A 17,407-nucleotide genomic window follows, 5' to 3' on the forward strand; every position below is an offset into this window, starting at 1 on the left:
TGGTTAGAATTATTTGCTCCCTTGGTAAATATGATCAAAGATGGCAAAAAAATAAAATAATCTGCATTGTAAAAAAAACAAAGCAAAAATCTAACTTTTTATTGAAGTAAAAGAACTGAAAGTGGGGTGAAAATCACATTGTGAAATTAATGTTTGTCTCCAAAACACGTTGGGAACAATTATTTGCCCCCTTGTATTAAATACTTTTTGCAACCTCCTTTTTCCAAGATAACAGTCATTCCAAGAGTATTCTCCTATAATGCCTGATGAGTTTGGAGAACACCTGACAAGACATCAGAGTCCATTCCTCCATACAGAATCTCTCCAGATCCTTCAGATTCCCAGATCCATGTTGGCGCTTCTTCTCTTCAGTTCAGCCCACTCATTTTCTATCGGGTTCAGGTCTGGGACTGGGATGGCCATTGCAGATGCTTAGTTTTGTGCTCAGTGACCCATTTTTGTTTTGATTTTGATGTTTGTTTTTGGATCACTGTCCTGTTGGAAGATCCAAACATGGCCCATTACAAGATTTCTAGCACAGGCTGTCAGGTTTAGATTTTTTATCTGTTTGTATTTGATCGAATCCATGATGCCATGTATCTGAACAAGATGTCCAGGATCTCTGGCAGAAAATTAGGCTCACAGCATTAAAGACACAGCAGAGTATTTCATTTTACACATGGGGTACTTTTCATCCCTGTGTGCACCAAACCCATATTAAGTGTATGGGTACACCCATACACTAATTAACCCATATTAAACCAAAAAAAGCTCTTTTCTTTTTCTTTTTTCTTCTCCCATCTAAATCATTCTAAATTGTAAAAATTCTCAATATTTTCTGCAGGGGATCAAATATAAAGTTTATACAGCATAAAAATTATTATGTTTATAAAAGTCCCCATAAAACGCGTGTGTGTGTGTCTGCCTTTTATAAATAGTAGTGCCTTACAATATTTTTATTACACTATTTTACTCTATTTTTATAGTGGTGCTTTCAAATCTTCTTGGTCATGTCAAACATATTCCAATAAATGAAACTGTCCTCCAGCAACACAATTTTATGACTTATGACCACCGGAGCCAGTGATGCACGACCTGTCAGACGGTCCTCAAACAGTACGGCTTAGGTAAAGCAGCTTAGGTTTTTACTCAAGAACAGGTAAGGGCTCTACTCCCTAGCAAATATTCACAGCTGCAAAGACACCCTTTCTTACTATTGAAATTGCCATGAAGTAGGACACAGGCCCCACAGACACTCTCTTATCTAAGAATGCGGACCACAGACAGGATTCAGGGTGGCACCTGACAGAGCAGGAAAGAGCTAAGCACAGCAAGCACAGTTTACAAAAAGAGTAGTATTTCATTTTTTAAACATAATTTAACATTGTTTTGTAGGATGTCTTCAGACAAAATACACAACCTATGTTAAAAAATCACATACTAAATAAAAAAAAATCACCTTACACAATAACAGCAACATTGGATTTCAGTGAGTGCATAAAAAATCCATAATTTCTAGATGATTTAGTAATAACTGCCATTTTATTTGTATTTTAAATAATTGTATTATTATTATTATTATTATTATTATCATTTACTCTGAAATTATCCGACTAAATGGAGTTTAGTGCCACGTAATGTTTCATAAAAGAGAATGCCAGGCAGAGACCTTATGAAACATATCAAAATAAAGATCAATGATTACAAAGTCAATGATTGTAATATAATCAAAATCACTATATCATCTAGGCTACTTTTATGATTATCACAAAAGAAAAATATACAAATACTTTTAAAATATGATCTTTTGATAAAATAAATAATAAAATCATTTAAATGATGTTGATGCTATGATGAGCTGAGGTATCAGGGTGCCAAACGTGTGTGTTCTGGCAAGCAAGTGGTTTCTATCTCCAAGTTGTCCCCTAGCTAACTCTAACTGCATGTTATAAATCCACATGAGTTATTATGGAGAGTGTGTTATCCACACTCAGCTGCGCATCTCCAACCAGCTCTTCAGGCTCCTGCTGTCTCTAATACATTTCCATTTAATACATTTAATAACCTCCAGCAGACTTTGGGCCATCCATGGAGACAGAAACCACATTCCCTGAGGCAAGAGGCTACACACACTCCTAGATACCAGACAAGACATTATTCTACAAATAATCCAGTCCAGCAAGAATATAATTACCAAAGTCTAGGAAAGGTGCACAAATAAATGATCTTCTCAGAGTGAAACAAAACTAATGACGTGTACTATAGCTTGGTCTTCAGAAGCTCAAAAACTGGAAGCACTTCAAAAACATCTCAATTTGTTTCATTGGTGACTCACTCCCATCTTTATCGTGCAGATATTAACTGAACTTCAGATACAAAAACATTGTTCAAAGGTCTGAAAACTGGGACCTGCAGGTTGTTGAATCCACATCAGAAATTTAGAGAGCAAAAACACTATACTGTAGTTGTGAATTTGAGATGGTTTAAAACTCTTGAAGTCATCAAGTCATCGAGTTCATTTTCCCAGTATCGCTGTGAGAGGCTGGTCAAAACTAGACGTGCTGTCTGTGTGTGGAGGGTCAATAACGCTAATTATCATGGTACTGGAGGTCTTCTTGGATCTGATGGCACTAAGAAGATTCATGGGTGGAAACATGTTAGATGTAGGCCTCTCTGGTTCAGCTTCCCATGCTGGTTTACTCCATGACCTGATCTCTCTTTGTCTAGATGTCGTCTCCAGGCCCCTTCTGGGTTCGACTGACTCCACTGTTGATATGCCCACTCGTTTGTGACTCCTACAGGACCAACAGGAACACTTGCTACAGCAGCAACCTCTTCCGCCGAAGCTCCATCCTCGGGTGAGTAGAGCCAGCAGGTCCCTCTTGAAGGTGGTGTTGAGGGCGGCATAAACCAGCGGGTTACACACCGAGTTGCTGAATCCCAGGATCTGAACCACACTGACCAGGAGAAACTCAGAGTCAAGATCAAGCTCCAGCTGACCTGTGTTTCGAGAACAGACATGCAAGGTAAGTTATAAAACTGTAAGCCAATTTCCCCACAAATCAAGAAAACTTAATTTCATAAAATATTTCAGGATTGACTTTTAGGGGCATGGACACATCACGTTGTTTGCGTTTAAAAACACGAGACGCGGGGTAGGGGTATGAAAAAAATGCAAGGTCTCGGGACTTTTTTAGTATTCTGTCAAGAGCGAGACAGCAAAATATGAGCGTGACAGACAAAAAAACCATATGGAAAAATATGTTCAGTATGAACATCCCCTAAATTGTTAGTTGTAATCATCACAATTGCGAGTGTGATATAACAGTTCAAAAATATAACTTATTTTTGGCACAATATTGGCAGTTAAGGCCCAATGACACCAAAAGCAATCACACCAATGCACGATAAAGTTCTGTTTATTATAAGCGCACAAGATAACAATCTTTGTATAGAGTCACTAGTAGCTACTAAACCAATCTCACAATATTTGCCATAATGCTAAGTGTGAGACAATGGATCAAAAAAGAAATAAAAAAAAGAAACATTGCATGCCGATGGTTCACAGGAATGATCTGTTGACCCTCTGATGTTTTGAGGAGGAGGAGAATCAGAAGTGAGAATGTTTTCTATATGACAGGAAAGAAAGCAGCTGGCTGACAGACAAAAGTGTAAAATTATAATTATTATTATTGTTTTGCATTACCCGTGAGAGGCAGAAAAAAACAGGGAGATTGACAACAGTAAGCAGGAGGGAAGGGCACAAGAAATGTTGTGTTACCATAGTCAAGCAGGATGGAGACCAGATGGAAAGGTGCCCAGCAGGCAGCAAAGAGCAGCACGACGGTGGCCATCATTCTTATTGCACGCTTCTTCCTCCTGAGAATGAAAGGCATTTCCATTGTTACAGACATGTCATTAAAAGCGCATTACAGGGGTGTCAATCAAACAGCATTTCATTTGTACCAGTCTACCAAGATCATCTGATCCAAGAGCAACAATCTAGACGCTATACAATACTTGAATATGAAAGCATCTGCTCAATGGACCTCTCAAAAGCAGCGTATAATTAAATGGAATATAAATATATATATATATATATATATATATATATATATATATATATGTGTGTTTATTGTTGTTTACTGGCAGCCCAGGATTCTTTAACCTTTTTCAGGATCCTTGGTGAATAGAAATGGAGCAAGGACCATCTCGGTTACGTATGTAACCCTCATTCCCTGAGTAGGGAACGGAGACGCTACGTCGTGACAACAACTGGGGTTTCGCTTAGAAATGGCAAAGAAATGCCATGGGTCTGCGGAATTTGCATAGTGTAACTCCGCCCCACCTCGTGGGTATAAAAGGAAGTACACAGGCAACATGCAGTTATGTTTTCTCGCTGAGGAGCCGAGACTGAACTCAGGCGTTTCCAGCGGTACAGCGGAAGTGGCAAGGAGACGTAACGTCTCCGTTCCCTACTCAGGGAACGAGGGTTACATGCGTGACCGAGACGTTCCCTTTTGTGGTCACTACGAGTTGCGTCGTGACGACGAATGGGGTTCCCAGTCTAATCACGCCACCTCGGCTGTCTTCCAGTGCCCTAAGTAAGTCTGAGCTCCCTGTCGGAAGACTAGCACGGGCGAAGGACTCCTATTTAACACAGGAATACCAAGGTACACTGGGAAGCATATCTCAGAGGAAATATGCAAGAATACACATATGACCCGCGAGCGGGCTGCATATGGAGAAACCCTGGGGTGTCCAGCCCACAGGGTAGAATGTTTCAACCCCAGGGGGGGCAAGGTGGCTTGCCAAGGAAAAGAAACATGCTCAGAGAGGCTTACAGTGGAAATACACATGTGGGGGTCGCCCAAGGGGGGAACCATGCACATGGAGGCACCTAGCCAACGCGAAAGCTGCCGGTGGCATAACTCTGGCGTAGACTTCAACGGCGCTGGAGGAACTCAGGGCTTCTCGGGGAATGGTGAGCAAGTGAAGACACATGAGCAGATCCTAGTATCGGCTAGTTGAAGCGAGTACATAAGAGGACATTGGCTCCACTCTGAGATTGTAGAATCTCGCGAATGTGTTGGGTGTCGCCAAGCCTGCAGCTCTGCAGATGTCTGTTAGCGAGGCGCCATGCACTAGAGCCCAAGAGGAAGCCACACTCCAGGTGGAGTGAGCCTTCACACCAAGGGGGCATGGTCGCCCTTGCTGCTGGTATGGCGTCCACTATCCAGTGAGACAACCTTTGCTTGGAGAGAGCCTTTCCCTTCAGCTTCCCACCATAACAGACGAAGAGCCGGTCTGAGGTCCTGAAACACTGCATTCTGTCTACGTAAGCACTGAGGACACATACTGGACAGAGCAGTGCCAATTTTTGTCCATTTCTGGGTGTTCTTGTTTATCAATAAACATTCACTTTTTGATTACTGTTACCTTTGTTTTTACTATTGTAATTCTGTGAGTGATTTTAATTTCCCACCCATTTTGGGTTCATTTTAACCCAGCGGTATCATCATTTTTAAACAATAGTTAAGTTAAATAAAAAAAGCCCAGCATGTTGGGTCAAACATTTAACCCAAAAACAACTCAGTGCTGATTCTGTCCCTTTTTGATCAAGCGCTGTGTTGCCAAAATGAGCCAAATTGAGTTGTTTTTAACCAAGCATTTTTGGAGTGCTATCTTGAAGACTAACCTCGTAATCTTGTTGATTTCAGATCCCGGAAGTGTTTGAAACATGACATCATGTACTTTGTGTTTGCCCCAGAGCTCTCGCATGATCTTCCAGTACAGGATGGCCATGGTCGCTAAGGGGACCAGGAACACCAGCACGGACAGGCAGGTAGTGTAGGCCCTCCTCTGCCCCTGGCTTGGCCAGACTTCCAAACAACAGGTGTAGTGGACATCGAACAGGAAGTCATATTTCACCTGGATAGAGGAAATTAATTATGTGACCCCTTCATTCTTCTATCATGTTTCTAAAAAAAAAGTCTGACGGATAGGAGGAAAGGATAGATGCAGCTAATATATGAATATAAGGGTCTGATTTACTGACTGACAGGCATTTCTAATGGGTAAAGAGAGCTTTTTATCCTTCTCATGAAGTTTATCTGCTGCCTTAAACAGCGTGACATCAATGACCATTTGATTGGGGTGATTCATGCAAGACGTCTTTGAAGAAAAAAGAGCTAATAGAGAACGTGAAAGCTGCACACACAAGGACAATAAACATAAAGCAAAAACACAATAAGGGGAAGGCATTATTATCTCAATGAAAACATATGAACATTGCATTTGAAGCCCTCAATGGTCTCTTCTAGCACAGAAAGCATCTAATTTGAACCTAATAGTGTTGATGCATCTGTTATTTATAGCGGCCGCTGCCATGCATGAGAATTACTGAGTCAAATGGCTAGATTTGTTCTGATCATATTTAAACTATCAGCAGCTTTTTTACTATTTCTTTCATGTTATCTTTTGGTTTAATAATTACAAACCATTTCATAAATTAAATGATAACTAGTACATTTGTTTCTTCCCTCAGATAGATTCAGCTGATACCAAGATGAATACTGATGTTTCTGTCCCAGTTCACTGTGTTCCTTGTCTCTGATTGTTAATGACTCGAGTTTTGTCTGTGACATAATGTCCATCAGCGAAGTGTGAGCAAACTCTAAATGGCCCATTTACTCTACAAACAGTGGTCTATGTAGTGGTGATGATAGGGATTGTTCTGGAAATGACATGTGAATGTAGTATTTTTTTTTTTAAGGTTGCATGTTTACCTCCACTTTCTGGATAAACCACATGGGAGCTGCGATTGCCAGGGCAACCAACCACACGGCCACTGTAATATGAAGGAAAAGACATAATATTTGCTGTTTCCGATAACTTCAAAAGAAATTGAAAGAAGATATTTTTGGGGTCTAAGTCAGTGGGGTCTAAAGTTTGCACTTTCATTAAATCTGGACAAAATAGTTGAAACATTCTTCAAAATATCTTTGTTTGTGAAAGATTGCCAGGGCAACCAACCACTGGCCAACCAATTTTTTGTTTGTTATTTTCAAGAATTTTAAATGTCAGTATTGTCTAGTTCAGGGTTTTCAAACTGAGGTCTGGAAACCACAAGAGGTCCGCAAACTAAATTTGAAAATATTACTTTTCATTCTGCTTTGTGAAATTGTGAAATTAATTGTGATTTTTTTTTTTTTTCTATTGACAGCACTAGTTTTTAACAGAAAGAAAATCTTGTGGGAAAAAATGCAAATATTTTGTAGGACAAATAAATAAAATATATTAAATATTTTTAGTATATTATAATAAATTATTGTGAATTATTTTACTTTGTTGTCTTTATACATATAAAATTGGTATATTATTTTTATTATATTATATTATGTGAAACAAAAATAGTTTTTGTTTTTTTACTTAAAAATAGTTATACATTATATTTGTATACATGTTTATATGTAAACATTTATACATTAAATATGGGTAATATGGCTAATATGGGTGTTTATACATTAAAATTTATATTTTATATCTTTAACCCTTAAAAACTTACCTTGGGTATTTAGTGACCCGGGACGTCATTTTATTTAAATTAGACACCTTCTTTCTTAGTATTCCTAAATTAATTAATTATAAACAATAATAACAAGAAAAAAAATAATAATAATGCCTTTTTTTTTTTTTTTTTTTTTTTAACAATTGTATACGGTCATAAAGACCCAAATATGTAATAATGATTGGCTAAACATTCAAGCATTTAAGGGTTAAAGGTGGGGTATGTAATTCTCTTTTTTGGCCATTTTTTCAAAATCACTTGAAATCCTATTCCTAACCCACTTACAGCCACTGAGTTAGAAGCACTGAAATGAAAATTAAGCAATTTAATCATCTGTGGAACGGGCAGGACTCGAAAAACTCCAGCCAATCATTTCCAAGACCACCTAGAATCATTGGACAGTAAGTGCGTCAATCAAACGGTCGTACCATACCCCCCTCCCCCATCCCCCTCATGTTCTTTGAATGGGTGGAGTCAAAGGAAAGAAGGTAGGACCATTTGAGTTGTGTATTTTCAAAATCTGCTGGCCGTTTTGCAAATCACATACCCCACTTTTAAGAGGATCCCATCCATTATACAAAGTTCTCTCATGAAACTCTAGATGGCGCAGGCTGATAGGTCCTTACCTCAACCTGCTTGCAATCATATTGTTATCTATAGGGCACATTTGATTGATTCCTGCTGTTTCAGTAGCCAATGAGCTTGCGTGCTCAACCTTCAAATACTTGGATAGCATTTGCCTTAACAGTGCAGCATAGCGTGTTTTCAGAAACCCTCCACCTTCCCCAGCTCCACCTGCTACGGGTAATTCATGTACACTATATTGTACACTATATAGCAGCAACATGTCTTGATCACAGCAGCGTGTAGTGTATATATGGCAGTAGCAAGTAAATAAAAGCCTAAATTCAATCTGTTCATCATATAAAGCAATCAAGTCTTTTTGGAAAATTTGGAATAAACCGCTCAATTCATATGGATTAGTTTTATGGTCTCTTTATGAACTTTTTGAAGCGTCAAAGTGGTAGTTGTGTAGCTGTCTATGGTGGGACAGTAAGCTCTCAGATTTTATCAAAAAGATCTTCATTTGTGTTCCAAAGATGAACAAAAGCCTTACAGGTTTGAAATTATATGGAAGTGAGTTAGTAATGACAGAATTGTAAATTTTTGGGTGAACTAACCCTTTAAATGTATTAACAAATTTAAAGTCTATAGCTGTTGTAAGTGTTAATAACCACTCAGCAAAATTCTTTAATCTCTCTCTCTCTCCATAACTCACCCAGCATCTTGATGGCATGACAGAGAAAGTAGCTGTTGCGGACATGAAGAGGATAAAGGATTCCCTGGAAACGCTCTACAGCAATACACGTCATGGTGAGCATGCTGGTCGCAATAGCAGTCACTTGTAGGAATGGTATTAGCTTGCAGAGAAAATCTCCTGTGGATGAAAAAATTAATTAGGGACAGCAAATTAATCAGTGAGACAGAAAATGAGTGAGAGAACAAGCTAATGGACTGATGAATACACAGCGGATAGGGTTAACTGTTGATAATGAACAACATATGGAATAGGATACTGAGACTTTCACAGCATGGCTAACTTACAGAAGGAAATGTGTGGGCAGTAAATGTATGGTCTTTATGGACAATGATGAGGACAGAAGGCTAGAGAACAGGACCACATGCGCATTCTTTTCTGACACAATGCTCCTCATAATTACTATATCACAGATTGGGTTTGTGTTGCCATGGATTTGAGGAGCAGTCTTCTCCCAGAAGTCACGAGGAGCTTTCTATAACCCTTATTTTCCAGCTCACTGATCCTCAAAAATTCCAAATGAAATCTATAATAATATATCTGCTGCATGCTGGACATGACTGTCATTCATTATGCCATGCCATTACATGAAAGGTCAATGACTCTTGCGAAAGACAGAATCTAAAGCACAACATGACGGATGCTAATGGCATATGCAATGCAAACGGCAAACTATGCATGATTTGTAGAGTAAAGCAAACGGCAGGCATAGCTTGTTGTCTTACTGATAATTGAGGTTATATTTACTTAATATTTGTTTTGGTTTATGTCAAGTGTTAAAATTTTGGCTGGTTATCATAGTCCAGTTAGGCCCTGTTTGTAGGCCCTGCAAAAAGCCTATTTTTTTCCCATTGACGGCCAATCAAAAGTAGTCATTTATTATGATGAAATAAAATGTCCAGAACTGGACAAACCAAAAAACTTGTTTGTTTTAATGCATCAAATATTAGATTTTATAAAAAAAAAATAAAAAAAATAAAGATGTATAATACAGTGCTGGTCAGAATTATTTGCTCCCTTAATAAATATGATCAAAGATGGCTGTAAAAAAAAATAAAAAAAAATAAATAAAATTGTTTATCCTTTTGATATTTTATTTTTTACAAATGCAAAAATCTAACCTTTTATTGAAGTAAAAGAATTGAAAGTGGGCCTAATTTTCTGCCAGAGGTCATGGACATCTTGTTCAGATACAGTACATGGCATCATGGATTCGATCAAATACCAACAGATAAAAAATCTAAACCTGACAGCCTGTGCTAGAAATCTTGTAATGGGCCATGTTTGGATCTTCCAACAGGACAGTGATCCAAAAACAAACATCAAAATCAAAACAAAAATGGGTCACTGAGCACAAAACCAAGCATCTGCAATGGCCATCCCAGTCCCAGACCTGAACCCGATAGAAAATGAGTGGGCTGAACTGAAGAGAAGAAGTGTCAACATGGATCTGGGAATCTGAAGGATCTGGAGAGATTCTGTATGGAGGAATGGACTTTGATCTCTTGTCAGGTGTTCTCCAAACTCATCAGGCATTATAGGAGAATACTCTTGGAATGACTGTTATCTTGGAAAAAGGAGGTTGCAAACCTATTTAATAAAAGGGGGCAAATAATTGTTCCCAACGTGTTTTGGAGAAAAACATCATAATGTGATTTTCCCTCCACATTCAATTATTTTACTTCAATGAAAGGTTAGATTTTTGCATTTTTTAAATAAAATATCAAAAGGATTAACAAAGCAGATTTTTTTTTTTTTACAGCCATCTTTGATCATATTTACCAAGGGGGCAAATCATTTTGACCAGCACTGTATATGCATTATATCCCATTGGGATCAGTACGTTTTTATTTTATTTTTAAAGAAAGATTATACTTTTATTCAGAAAGGGCACATTAAATTGATCAAAACTGACAGTAAAGACTTTTACATTGCTATAAAGAATAAATGCTGTTCTTTTGAGCTTTCTATTAATCAAATAATCCTGCTGAATCAGTGTTTTCAACACTGAAGACTAAAGTAATGATGCTGAAAATACAGCTTATCCATTACAAAAATAAATTACATTTTTAAAATATATTAAAATAGCTGTTGTTTTAAATTGTAATAATATTTCAGTATTCATTTATCTTTATATTTTCAGTTTTTACTGTCAAAGAAACCAAATAAATGCAGCTTGGTAAGCATAAGATACTTTTTTCAAAAACACAAAAAAAGAATTGAACATTGTTTCTACAGCAACGCAAGCACATTAACATTTGTTATTTACACAAACATTGTAATTATGGAAATATGGACAGCTGCAAGGATTCCAAGAACTTCGGGTAAGGGGCTCATTTATAATTCAACTGCATGTTTCATCGATCTTGGTTAATCAGTGGTGACCTTCCATCTCATCAATGGCTACTTGGAGCTCTACAGTGTGAGTGGACTTGTTGCACGTAATTAAGGTGTTGAAAAACCATACCACACAAATACAGATGAATGCAGTTACGAGCACACAACATGCAGATGTTTAAGCACAACAATGCCTTTCCGGTCTTAGTGAGGCTGTTTCTGGTCACGACGACGATCATTTATGCATGATGACTCCATTGTAGACATATATAGTGTAGACTATAGTCTACTTTTAGGATAGCCGTGGATGTTAATCAGCCATCAGCAAAATTTTAAGCTGAAGAAGGCTAAAATCTTATGTACAGGTTCATTGTATTGTTTGACAGCATAATAATGTCTGTCAGAGTAATGTGTGTTCCAGAAATTATACATTACATTATGTAAATTAACCATTTTTCAATGTTTTTTTTAATTTTTTTAGCTGTGATGATACTGCATGTTTGTGTATCCACCCTCATGTCATTTCAAACCTCTATTTCAACAGTTTTTGTCCAGGCAATTAAAGTCAATGGGGTCCAAAACAACATTGGACCGTTTTGACATGCATTGTATGGTCGAAAAAACACGGAGGCATTTTTCACAGAAGACATACAGGTTTGGCAGAACATGAGAGTTAGTAAATGAGGACATGATTTTTATTTTGCAGTGAATTATTATTAACATCAGAAACCCTTTTCGGAGATGGAAAAGGAATGAATTATGACGATACCTTAAGATACCTAGACATTTTAAAACGGTTTATGTCTCTTTTAAAAACCTCAATGCTCATTTTTGTGCTCAAAGGGTATGTGCAGTTTTGCACCTGATTTATTCACTGGAATGAATTCATGATTCAAGCGCATCTTTTATTCAGTGCCCATGTACTGAAGTGTAGCACAAACCTTTTTGAATTGTGTAGGTTTATGAATGAACAAGTAAAGAATGTGTAGAAAGCATTGAAAACCTTTACACTTTACTCACCGTACTTTGAGTTTATGTATTAATTGCCATAAATTACTCTATTAGTTTCATCAGTGTCTTTGCTCATGTACTGGGAACTAAGAGTATACACGTATGTACTCTCTATTTCAACTAATTATTTTACATTTTCAAAGCTTTCGCTTTATAAAACTGAGACTGAAAAAAAACATAATGAAGGAAAAATGAGGTGGCCAAATGGATATACACAGTTATGAAACATCATAAACACAACAGAAACTAAGATTTCTGCCAAGCGTGAAAAAAATAATAATTCTACCTGCCAACCAGTTGGTGAAGAAGTGCTGAAACAGTGAGGCAGGAACACACACTATGGATATCAGAAGGTCACTGAGTGCCAGAGAGCAAATGAAAAAGGTGCTGGGAGATTGCAGAGCCTTCCTGCGACATAAGAGAACCAGCACTGCCCCGTTACCCACCACCGCAAACCCAAAGATGAGCATGTAGAGCAGGCCAAAAACCGGAAGCAGGGCACTAGGGAGTCTGGGCACAGCAACCAATGGAGGAATGGAGTATTCCTGGATGAACTGCCAGCGAGAGAGGTTGGACGCCTTCAGCATGAGGTCCAGAAGATGGGCGGTCAGGTTCATATTGATGGTTTTCAAGGGTGTAATTTGTTTGAAGAATATTGATACTTCCTTTATAGCACCCACTGGTCTAGCAACAGTTCTTCTGATCTCTGGAGTCTAATTTTGCGATTTCTCCATAGAGCCTGTGTTATATTGATTTTGTTTCTTTTGATAATGATGGCTTACAGGCATTTGTCATGGATGTTCCTTGATGATGATGAAGGCTTTCATGCCTTTATCTGATTTTGGGACAATCTGTTCATTGACAGGCTGCTGCTCTGCTTGACAAAAACCTGTTCAGTCAAAAGTTGTGTGATACCAGCATTATAATGACGCCCCACTGTTGACTCTCAGTATGTCAGAATATCCTTTAGTTGTTCTAGCTCCTTATTGTCAATGCCTGATATCACATTGTATTATGGCTCATTTTTTGCATGATCCTTTGCCATCTTCACAGTCCAGGTTTCTGTAATTGTAATGCTTTCTCCATTATGGATTGTATTCAATCAATCTTCGCCTTACAATCTTGCAATATGCTGACAAATGAAGAAACATGGCTCTGTTTATATGATTTGAATACTTAACATTAATAATCATAACATTAAGGGAGACCAGAGCTAGTTGTCTAACTTTTTACTCCAGTAAATATTTTGCAGGTTAGTTTTATTTTTTAAAGTTGTCCTAAATGTCTGTATTAATACACATGTTACAGGCTTTTAAAACATTCCAAACATATGTGACAACTTGCCCCAACCTGCCATTTATGAAAAATATCCTTGTCCTGACTGAGAACACAGTTGGTTAGAATCTACTTCCACGATATACAGTAGTTTACCCAAAATACCCAGGCGCTATTAAAATATGATGAAAGGGAAATTGTAGTTTAGATGGCAGTACTTTATTTATTTAAGTGAAAAATAGAGAAACGCATATTTGTGTAGACCTATTTGAAATGAATGACTTTATAAACTTTATATTTACTGAGATGCAGCCCTTGAGACAACGTCGCCTTGTGGCAACTTGCTCCATCGTTCTCTAATCGCATTAATATAGCCTCACTGTCTCTGTCTATATTAAATGTAAATTATATTTACATTACAGAAAAAAAAGTTGTATGCATATTTCTTTAGGTCAGTTGCTTGCTAAATAAACACAAGCAAATAAATATCCAATATAGGTTAGCCTATCTTTAAAGCCTATATCATAAAATACTGGACGAGAGATATAGCTTGTAGATATTTACATTTGCTAATTAAAAAGACAATTAAATGTTAATCGGTTAATTTAATTTAGCATTAGAAAGGTGGATATACTTTTATACAAGAATGTTTGCAAAAAAAATCGATTTCATCTTCACATCTAAACAGGCGACTCGAGATAATGTTATGAAGTACGCTAGCCTAATAAAGCGACACATTTTCTTCCAGCAGATCATAAAAGTAATGGGAAATGTTTAAATCCACTGTTTAAAGAGAGATATAGTATAGAAATAACGAAAACACTGAGCGCACTTACTGTGATCTGATTCGGTGGCTCGTTATTCCTTCAAAGTTTCTCCGACGCGATTTTGAACTTCTTCTCCCTTCATTGCCTCATTGAGATGCTTTGGAAACCATCATCTTCTCAACACGCACCAAGTGGGTTTTATAATTTATTTATTTTCTTAACTGGAAACAGTCAGTCATGCGTTTCTCTTCCAAGACAGAGTAACAAACACCGACAGTCCAACATTCAACATCTGTGTGTTAGCCAACCAGAGACAGAGCAGTACAGAAGAAACACTCCCCTGAGCTACATGCGATGCTTGGTAATACATTACTAGATCTATCTATCTATCTATCTATCTATCTATCTATCTATCTATCTATCTATCTATCTATCTATCTATCTATCTATCTATCTATCTATCTATCATCTATCTGTCTGTCTGTCTGTCATTTTGATCAGACAAAAAAAGAAACTGTTTGTATTGACATTTACAGCATAACAACAAATGAAGTTATGTTGACTTAAATTATAGGAAACATACCTTCCTCCATACTTATGGATTATGTTTTAATTATAAGATTATGTTTAATATAAAGTGACACCCACGATAGGCAACTATGATTTTCCTGGCATTGTAAGTGTGTTGTTTTTATACTCAAGCCTCAAAGCATGATTTCCAACTCTTTTTAACTTGCCGTTGAAGTAGTAAAAGTGATCGTTTTCAGCTTCAATTTGATTAACTTTATCCATATTACTTTGGGTAACTTGTTTTGAACTCTGATATTTTCTCAGGGGTGATGGTTGTAGTGCATTCTGCGACATGAAAGTTAGCTCTGTTGAAGGCTCTTGTTTATATTTCACAGTTGAAGGCTCTTGTGGTCTTGGTGTTGTATTATAAAACATATTTTTTTTCTCCTGGCATCTTTTCAACCCAGAACTGGTGCGGTGAATTAGTCCAAAGCAACCATCTCCATCTGTTTCTTTATATGTGGTTGTTCTCTCTATTGATGTTTTATCTTCTTGTATCAGTATCTCTATTTCTGTTGTACATTCTGTTTCAGGACGTTCTGTTGTCATTTCCACCTCGTGTTCAGTGACATGTTCATGTTTTCTGGAAGGGGTTGGTGTAACTGGTTCATTTTTTGCAAGGTCTGATCTTAAATCATCATATTTTGACTGTATTTCTTCATATGTGGTGTCTGTTCTCTCCACAGCTGTTTTCCCTTCTGATTTTAATAATTCAATTTCTGTGGTACATTCAGTTTCAAGAGCCTCAGTTGTCATTCCTGTTTCATGGTCAGTTTCTACTTTAGTATGTTCATGTTCTTTGGAAGTTGTTGATGTCCTTGGTTCATTTTTGCCTTTTGTTGCAAGATCTTCTGACCTTAAATCACTAAGTTCTGAACGTGTTTCTTCATATGTGGTGTCTGTTCTCTCCACAGCTGTTTTGTCTTCTGGTGTTTGTAACTCAATTTCTGTGGTACATTCAGTTTCAAGAGCCTCTGTTGTCATTCTTTTGTCCTGTTCAGTCTCCATTAAATCTTCTGCATATTTTCTAAATGTGGTTGGTGTAACTAATTCATTTGTACCATCAGACGCAATAATTTTTGAACTTAAATCATCAAGTATTATCAACTTCTCCTGACATCTTTTCAACCCAGAGCTGGTGCGATGCATTAGTCCAAAGCAACCATCTCCATCTGTTTCTTTATATGTGGTTGTTCTCTCTATTGATGTTTTATCTTCTTGTATCAGTATCTCTATTTCTGTTGTACATTCTGTTTCAGGACGTTCTGTTGTCATTTCTACCTCATGTTCAGTCACATGTTCATGTTTTCTGGAAGGGATTGGTGTAACTGGTTCATTTTTTGCAAGGTCTGATCTTAAATCATCATATTTTGACTGTATTTCTTCATATGTGGTGTCTGTTCTCTCCACAGCTGTTTTGTCTTCTGGTGTTTGTAACTCAATTTCTGTGGTACATTCAGTTTCAAGAGCCTCTGTTGTCATTCTTTTGTCCTGTTCAGTTTCCATTAAATCTTCTGCATATTTTCTATTTGTGGTTGGTGTAACTAATTCATTTGTACCATCAGATGCAAGAATTTTTGAACTTAAATCATCAAGTATTATCAACTTCTCCTGACATCTTTTCAACCCAGAGCTGTCACGGTAGACGTATTCTCTGTTCCTTTTAGTCTCGTGTTTATGTTGTTGTGTGAGCGCGTGTGCAGTGGGTGTGTGTATGACATCACCTGATCCGCTCCAGCTGATCATCATCACTTCACCAGCTGCAAGCAATCCACTCTTCTATAAATACTCACCGTTGTTGTATCATCCTTGTCAGATCGTTGGTTGATGTCCTCTGTGTTGGTGTTCCGGTGTCCGTTCCTGCCTTGTGTTCCTGTTCCCGTTCTTCGTGGATTTTGTCGTCGTCTCACCGTCACCGTCACAGCACTTCATCACGGATCCTGACCATCTTGTCCCTGCGTCACCCATCTCACTTCTGCTTGTACTGTTGACTGTGTTGCCGTAATAAATATTACTTGCACTTGCTTCCTGTCTCATCTAGTCATTATGACAGAACGATCTGACCACGGAATGGAAGCAGCGAGCGCGGATTCTGGATCATTCGAGGAGTTTGTTCATCACAGTATCCGAAGAATGGATTCGCAACAACAGGAGATCGGCGACACGGGTCGCGCAGTACTAGCCCTGGTGACGCAGGTGTCCGAGCTCACCCAGCAGATCCAGCGCCTACAGATTCCCGCTGCGCCGCCCACACCGGCTGTTCCCCCCGCAACACCTGCAAGACCCTCCCAGTCCGAGCCTCGTCTGCCCACACCGGAGACCTATTCAGGTGAACCAGCTTTTTGTAGAGCATTCTTGACGCGTTGTTCAATGCACTTTGCTCTTCAACCACAGACTTTCAGTACGGAACGGGCCAAAGTGGCGTTCGTTATCACCTTGCTGACTGGGAAGGCGGCACTCTGGGGAACGGCGGTGTGGGAGAATCAACATCCATGCTGCGCCTCGTTCCAGACCCTCTCCGCCGAAATGAAGAAGGTCTTTGACCGAGCGCTTTCGGGG

The 17,407-nt window shown here is 38.2% G+C and overlaps 1 protein-coding gene and 1 long non-coding RNA gene across 2 annotated transcripts in view; one reads left to right on the forward strand and one right to left on the reverse strand.

Moving 5' to 3' along the window:
- Positions 1-2,314: 2,314 nt before the first annotated feature.
- LOC309477276 (pyroglutamylated RF-amide peptide receptor) lies at positions 2,315-14,487 on the reverse strand. Its single transcript, XM_082140477.1, has 7 exons — positions 14,348-14,487; positions 12,523-13,368; positions 8,850-9,008; positions 6,789-6,850; positions 5,699-5,931; positions 3,782-3,879; positions 2,315-3,000 (listed from the first exon to the last, which is right to left on the reverse strand). Exons 2-7 carry the CDS (start codon positions 12,851-12,853, stop codon positions 2,516-2,518), a joined length of 1,368 nt encoding a protein of 455 aa, XP_081996603.1. The 5' UTR covers positions 12,854-13,368; positions 14,348-14,487; the 3' UTR covers positions 2,315-2,515.
- A 62-nt stretch (positions 14,488-14,549) lies between these two features.
- The window catches only part of LOC309477281, a 29,351-nt gene continuing 26,493 nt past the window's right edge, over positions 14,550-17,407 (forward strand). Inside the window, exon 1 of the long non-coding RNA XR_014198597.1 lies at positions 14,550-14,639. This is a non-coding gene — a long non-coding RNA (uncharacterized lncRNA). The remainder of the gene's footprint in view (positions 14,640-17,407) is intronic.

This window comes from Leuciscus leuciscus, assembly GCF_965113295.1.
Source record: "Leuciscus leuciscus genome assembly, chromosome: 16".
Taxonomy (NCBI): Eukaryota; Metazoa; Chordata; class Actinopteri; order Cypriniformes; family Leuciscidae; genus Leuciscus; species Leuciscus leuciscus.

Excerpts from the sequence above, each read along its gene's own strand:
- LOC309477276 (XM_082140477.1), bottom strand. The coding sequence starts at position 12,853 with ATGAACCTGACCGCCCATCTTCTGGACCTCATGCTGAAGGCGTCCAAC. Across the intron at positions 5,932-6,788 it reads GGTTTATCCAGAAAGTGGAG|GTGAAATATGACTTCCTGTT; the intron begins GTAAACATGCAA and ends TCCTCTATCCAG. Across the intron at positions 3,880-5,698 it reads GAAATCAACAAGATTACGAG|GAGGAAGAAGCGTGCAATAA; the intron begins GTTAGTCTTCAA and ends TTTCATTCTCAG.